Raw genomic sequence first — 7,149 nt, forward strand, 5'->3', positions numbered from 1 at the left:
CTGACAAGCTCTTGGACCCGGGTAGTGCCCTCAACCTCTCTTATTTTCACTTTATCTATCTGTCCAAGGGGATGATCATTATCACTTGCTGAGCATAACTTGATGGGCTCCTGCATAACTGATCTTTCCAACAATCCCACAAAGCGAATTCTATTAGTAGTTCCACTTCACAAATGTAGACACTGAGCCTCCACCAGGCAGGGGCAGAACTGAGATTCCTGTGCCTTTAACACCCATGCTCTAACCCCTCCCTACATGACACCTATCCTCGCCTCCCTCACACCCCTCCCCCCTTCCAGCCGGCCACATTCCTGCGTGACTGTACCAGACAGCAAAAGGTCAGAGAGATCCGGGCCCTCACACAGACCCACATCCTTCACTCTTGGATTCACCTTTGCGAGATCTTACTGCAATTTCTAAAACTTTCACCCTCATTGAATTCAGGTGAAACCCTTCAAATTCTAAAAGGTTGAGAAGGAACCTGTGGGTAACATCCCCTTACTATTAACAGCACAGCAATTCCATAGTCTCACGAGGCTGAACTCTTTTGGTGCTGAGAGTAACAGCACTGTGGGTACTCTGCTTCTTCCTCCGGTGCTGACCGGGCCCTCTGTCCCAGCTAAGCCTCCGCCCCACTGCGGCCTGGCAGTCCGGCGGGCATCCAGGCCGGAGGCGGCACCGAGTGAGGCTGAGAGCGGCACCGACGGGGCGGGAAGGGGGCCGTGGAACTGACTCTGACGGGGAACGGGAATACTGAGGGGACGAGAGACCGGCCAGGAGAAGGATCTGGGGGAATGGGAGACTGACCCAGTAAAGAGGGGATACTGGGTGATGAGGAACCCACGGGGTAGGGGGGAATTCCGGAGACCGGCTGGGGAGGAGGAAGGTACCGGGAGGACGTGGAACCGACCCTGCTGGGGAAACGGATACTGGGGGCGGGGTGATACCGGCCGTCTGAGTGAGGTACCGGACCTGCGCCGCACGGCCGCCGCTCACCTGCGCGTGGGCCACCACCAGGCTCTTATTGCCTTCTCCGTGGTACCCCCATTCATTCTCGTCCATCTTCCCCTCTTCCATGCCCAGGCGCAGCCCTGGCGCCTCGCGGGCTGGGACGCGAGGACGCGGGGACGCGAGCTGGGGGACGCCCGCCTCGCTGGGCACCAGCCGCTGCAGTCGGGGGAGGAGCGCCTGTCAGCTGCCGCCCCCGCTCGACCCTGCCGCGGCTACTAGCAAGCTGCGGCCGCCGGAAGCCACGCCCCCTGCGCCTGCCATGACGGAGTCGGGCAACTTCCGGGTTCGTGACCACTTTCCTTACATTGATCGCGACGGTGGATGGGCCGGCGGCCATTTTAGGTACTGGTAGAGTGACTCATTTCCGGAACGCGGTCTTGGGAACCGGAAGAGAAGCTTCCGGCCTCGGCGCCGGATGTGTAGCTGGCGGGAGGAGCCGGCGGATTTTCGGCGCCCGGTAGTGACCGGCTCTGCCCGGGTGGCCTGGTTATCTGGGTCGCGGGACTGCTTAGTCGCGGGACCCCAGCAAAGCTCTTGGCGTCTCTGAGTCTCAGCTTTTTCTTCTGTAGAATAGGGTGTTAACTCATCGTGCATGTCATGGGGATACCCAACGCAGTCATTTCGATGGTCCTGTGAGGTAGAAAACATTGTCCAACATTCCACGCGAGGAAACGTGGCTTGGCGACACAACTGGACTCCCCAGCCCCGCTTTTGCCCGAAGACTTCGAGGGACGCAGTTGGAGCGCGAGGCTCCTGCTTGGGGGTGAGGCAAAGGACCGACGACCTTCCTGCTCCTAAATTCACTGATGCGGCGGCAAGAATGGCACGCTCTATAGAGCTACCGCATTTCCCAAACTCTTAGTCTCAGGACCATTTTATACTCATAAACATGAAGGCCCCAAGCTTTTGCTTATGGGGGTTACAGCTATCAATGTTACCACATTGTAAGTTAAAATGCTTTGAAGTTTGTTGTTTGTTTCGTTTAAAAGTAAACAGCTGGGCGCGGTAGCTCACGCCTGTAATCCCAGCACTTTGGGAGGCCGAGGCGGGCGGATCACCTGAGGTCAGGAGTTCGAGACCAGCCTGGCCAACATGGTGAAACCCTGCCTCTACTAAAAATACAAAAATTAGCCGGGTGTGTTGGCGCACGCCTGTAATCCCAGCTACTCCGGAGGCTGAGGCAAGAGAATCACTTGAATCCAGGAAGCGGAGGTTGCGGTAAGCCAAGGTCGCACCACTGCACTCCAGCCTGGGCAACAGAGTGAGACTCCCTGTCAAAAAAAAAAAGTAAACATTACATTCCCCGCCCACCACCAAAATAAAGGAGTGGTACTGTTTTACACTTTTGCGAATCTTTTTAAAATCTGATCTAATAGGTTGTCACATGTGCTTCAGCATTCGGTCTGCTGCAATATATTGCATTGGTTGACATATACATTGTAAAGAACATCTACAGTTATGTAGTTCAAAAAGAGAGCTAATACCAATGCATGACCATCACTACGTATTTTCAATATATACTGTTTTATAACAAAAAAAAAAAAAAAAGAGAGGACCTGCAGACCCAACTTTGAGAACGGCTGGGCACCTTGCCAGGCCTTGGGAATTGTAGTGAAATCAGGCCAGTGACTCAGGAAAATGAGCTGAAGGCTTTGAGCATCTCTTTCCTCCATTTTAGGCCTCAAAAGGGAGGCTGGGGCCGGGCATGGTGACTCACGCCTGTTATCCCAGCACTCTGGGAGGCTGAGGTGGGTGGATCACTTGAGCTTAGGAATTCCAAACCAGCCTGGGCCACATGGCGAAACCCCATCTCTACAAAAAATTAGCTGGGTGTGGTATCTGTGTCTGTAGCCACAGCTACTTGCAGGGCAGAGGCAGGAGGATCGCTTGCGCCGGAGAGGCTGAGGCTGCAGTGAGCCGTGATGAAGCCACTGCACTCTAGCCTGGGTGACAAAGCGAGATCCTGTCTCAAAAAAAAAAAAGTAGGGGAGGCCAGGCGCGGTGGCTCATGCCTGTAATCCCAGCACTTTGGGAGGCCAAGGTGGGCAGATCACGAGGTCAGAAGTTTGAAACCAGTCTGGCCAATATGGTAAAACCCCATCTCTACTAAAAATACAAAAATTAGCTGGGTGTGGTGGTGCACGCCTGTAGTCCCACCTATTCGGGAGGCTGAGGCAGAAGAATCTCTTGAACCCGGGAGGTGGAGGTTGCAGTGAGCCCATATTGTGCCACTGCACTCCAGCCAGGGCAACAGAGTGAGACTCCGTCTCAAAAGGAAAAAAGGAGGGGGTTGGCAGGAGGAAGCTGGGTGGGAGATTGCTCAGGACCCTCCACGGGGATGGCTGAGAAATGGGGGCAGAAGCAGCCACTCGTGGAGGTAAGTAATCCCCGAGAGGGAGGACCTTAGGACTCACAAAATTCAGTCCTTCCCACGCCCCCACAAGGCCAGGGGAGCTTAAACATGACTGCAATTGAGTTTCTCAGCACCCTGCAAAAGGAGAGTTGGGGTGAGATTAAATAATATATTAAGCATTAAAATATTTCCTTGAAACCTCTAAGGTGCTGGAAATGTTCTGTATCTTGATTCCCGCCCCCCCCCCCCATGGAGGTGTATTATATCCCTGATACTTTAAAATTGACATTATATGGTGATAAAAAGCAGATTCACGCTGGGGACGGTGGCTCACAACTGTAATCGCAACACTTTGGGAGGCCTAGGTGAGGGGATCACTTTGAGTTCAGGGTTCAGGAGTCCAAGACCAGCCTGGCCAACATGGTGAAACCCATCTCTACAAAAAATAACAAAAATTTATCGGGGCATGGTGGTACACACCTGTAGTTGCAGTTACTCAGGAGACTGAGGTTGGAGGATCGTTTGAGCCCAGAAAATGGAGGTTGCAGTGAGCTGAGAGCACATCACTGCACTCCAGCCTGGTTGACAGAGCCAGACCCTTCTCAAAAAAAGGATTTTTTAAATCCAAATTTGGTTTTATCATTCTTTTTAAATTCACAGGCAACAGCACCTGGGCAGACCATGCCATTTCCCCTCCTCAACTCGGGTGCTTTGAAAGAAATATGGGGGGCTGGGTGCGATGGCTCCCACCTGTAATCCTAGCACTTTGGGAGACCAAGGTGGCTGGATCACCTGAGGCCAGGAGTTCAAAACTTGGCCAACATGGTGAAACCCTGTCTCTACTAAAAATACAAAAGTTAGTTGGGTTGGTGGCGTATGCCTGTAATCCCAGCTACTCGGGAGGCTGAAGCAGGAGAACTGCATCAATCTGGGAGGTGGGGCTGCAGTGAGCTGAGATCCGGCCACTGCACTCCAGCCTGGGTGACAGCAAGACTCCGTCTCAAAAAAACAAAAAAAAAAAACCAATATGGGGACGAACAGTGGGAATGCAGAGGAGAGGGTTCCCATCTGAGGAGGCTGGAAGAAAAGACTGGAAAAGAACCATGAGAAACAAATGTCTGTGGTTTAAGCCACACAGCCTATGGTATTTTGTCTTGGCAGTCTGAGCCAAGAGAGGGAGCAGTTTAATTAGATGTGTTATGCTCTTCCATCTAGGTCCAATATAGACTGCCAGCACTGTTAGTGCTTTCTCTTTTTGTGTTAAAAAGGAAAGATAGAGGAAGGGAGGGAAGAAGAAAGGATGGAGAAGAGAACAGAAAAGTAAAATGAAAATGTCTTCCAACCATATTGAAAAGCTATCCCGGGCCGGGCACAGTGGCTCACGCCTGTAATCCCAGCACTTTGGGAGACCGAGGCAGGCAGATCACAAGGTCAGGAGATCGAGACCAGCCTGGCCAATATGGTAAAACCCCGTCTCTACTAAAAATACAAAAATTAGCCAGGCGTGGTGGCAGGCGCCTGTAGTCCCAGCTACTCGGGAGGCTGACGCAGGAGAATAGCTTCAACCCAGGAGGCGGGGGTTACAGTGAGCCGAGATCGCACCACTGCACTCCAGCATGGGCAATAGAGCGAGTCTCCGTCTCAAAAAAAAAAAAAAAAAAAAACAGAAAAAAGAAAAGCATTGATAATTGTGGAGTACCAAGTAATGAGTTCTTACTCTACTCTTGCTATTTTTATGTGTGTGCAGAATTTTCCTTACTAAGAAAGTATGTGATACCACCTGTTGCCACGATCTGGCATGGCATGATGAGAAGGGCAGTTCACCTCTGTGGCGTTTCCCCCCAACCCATAAGCCCTTTCTAATCATTAGAGAACATTAAACAAACCCAAATTGAGGGACAGTACGCACAGTTCTTATTGAGGGGATGAGAGACTAACCGGGAGAAGGGAGGATCTGGGGGAATGGGAGACTGACCCAGTCTAACCGGGACTTCAAAACTGCCATGATCATGGAAGAGAAGGATAAACTGAGGAAGTGCCACAGATCAGGGAACCCTAAGGAGACACGACGACTCAATATGGGATCTTGGATTGGATCCTGGAACAGAAATGGACATTGATGGGAAAACACGTAAAATCCAAATAAAACCTAAAGTTTAGTTAATAGTAGCATACTAATGTAAGTTGTTTTGTTTGGGCCTATGTGCCAGTTATGTGTGTTCACTTTGGGGGAGGCTGGTGAAGAGCACATAGGAACTCAGTACTATCTTTACAACATTTCTGTAAATCTAAAGTAATCCCAAAATAAAAGGTTCATTTACAGAAAAAGAAGATACTCATTGTTCAGCTCCTTTCATAATTAATTGAAATTCAAATAATGAAGTGTCGGCCAGGCACAGTGGCTCACGCCTGTAAGCCCAACACTTTAGGAGGCCCAGGTGAGTGGATCACTTGAAGTCAGGAGTTCGAGACCAGCCTGGCCAACATGGCGAAACTCCAACTCTTCTAAAAATACGAAAACTAACCAGGCATGGTGGCAGTCGCCTGTAATCCCAGCTACTCGGGAGGCTGAGTGAGGCAGGAGAATTGCTTGAACCCAGGAGGCGGAGGTTGCAGTGAGCCAAGATCGCACTACTGCACTCCAGCCTGGGTGATAGCAAGACTCTGTCTCAAAAACAAAAACAAACAAAGAATGAAGTGTCTCATACATCAGTGTGGTGAAACAGTCTTAGGCAGTGTTTGCCATGGGTGCTGGGGAGGGGACAGACAGCACACGTATGCACTGCTGGCGAGGGTGGAGAAGCATTGCAATGTTCAAGTTCAGTTTGGCCATATTATTAAAATTAACGACGCTAATCTCACTTGACTCATCTCCACAGCTAGAAATGTAATCCTATGGAACTCTCCCTTAAATACTCAGAGATATGTACAGGGTGCTCATACGGACAGCAGTGATGACAGGACTCGGTTTTTAGCTCGGGACACTTCAGGATGGCCTCCGCAACCCGTGTTCTAACAAGTTCCCAGATGAGTCTCAGAATCAATGAATGGTGACATACTCAGAAAAATCATACAGCCAGTAAAAATATACGTTAGGCCTGTTTTGTACTGACCTGAAAGATGTTCAAGGCATACAGTTAAGTAACACAAATGTGTGAGAGTGTATATAAATGAAACAAAAAAGGAAAAGAGATTATTAGTCTCTCTGGAAAGAGGGAAGTGGGAAGAACTGGGGGAGGAAATTCACTTTCCTCTTTTTTTTTTTTTTTTTTTTTTTTGAGTCGGAGCCTCGCCCTGTTTCCTGGGCTGAAGTGCAGTGGCTCAATCTCAGCTCACTGCAACCTCCGCCTCCCAGGTTCACGCCATTCTCCTGCCTCAGCCTCCCAAGTAGCTGGGATTACAGGCATGCGCCACCACGCCCAGCTAATTTTTTGTATTTTTAGTAGAGACGGGGTTTCACTATGTTGGCAAGGCTGGTCTCAAACTCCTGACTTCGTGATCTGCCCACTTCAGCCTCCCAAAGTGTTGGGATTACAGGCGTGAGCCACCGCGCCAGGCCAGCTTTCCTCTTACATTTATATATTGTTGACTCTTTCACAGAGAATATATTCATGTACCACTTCTCTAAAATTTCACAAAATGAATAAATCCTCACACATTTCTTAAATAAGGTAGATCTGGGTCTATGTTTTGATATGCAAGATGGCCATGATACATTGTTAAACACAGGAACAAATATTTGTGTTTGAATAGAAAAGAAAACAAGGAATATGTGTCTTATTGTT

General features: G+C 49.9%; 1 protein-coding gene across 2 annotated transcripts in view; it reads right to left on the reverse strand.

The window, feature by feature from the left end:
* IPPK (inositol-pentakisphosphate 2-kinase) overlaps positions 1 to 1,364 on the reverse strand; it is a 70,930-nt gene extending 69,566 nt beyond the window's left edge. Inside the window, exon 1 of one of the 2 annotated variants that reach the window (XM_023187802.2) lies at positions 997 to 1,364. In XM_023187802.2, coding sequence (XP_023043570.1) covers positions 997 to 1,077 — 81 coding nt within the window. In that variant the 5' untranslated portion in view covers positions 1,078 to 1,364. Of the gene's footprint in view, positions 1 to 972 lie in introns of both variants that reach the window. The other variant, XM_023187801.2, reaches the window with a different exon arrangement.
* Between the last annotated feature and the right edge of the window lie 5,785 nt (positions 1,365 to 7,149).

This window comes from Piliocolobus tephrosceles, chromosome 14, assembly GCF_002776525.5.
Source record: "Piliocolobus tephrosceles isolate RC106 chromosome 14, ASM277652v3, whole genome shotgun sequence".
NCBI lineage: Eukaryota > Metazoa > Chordata > Mammalia > Primates > Cercopithecidae > Piliocolobus > Piliocolobus tephrosceles.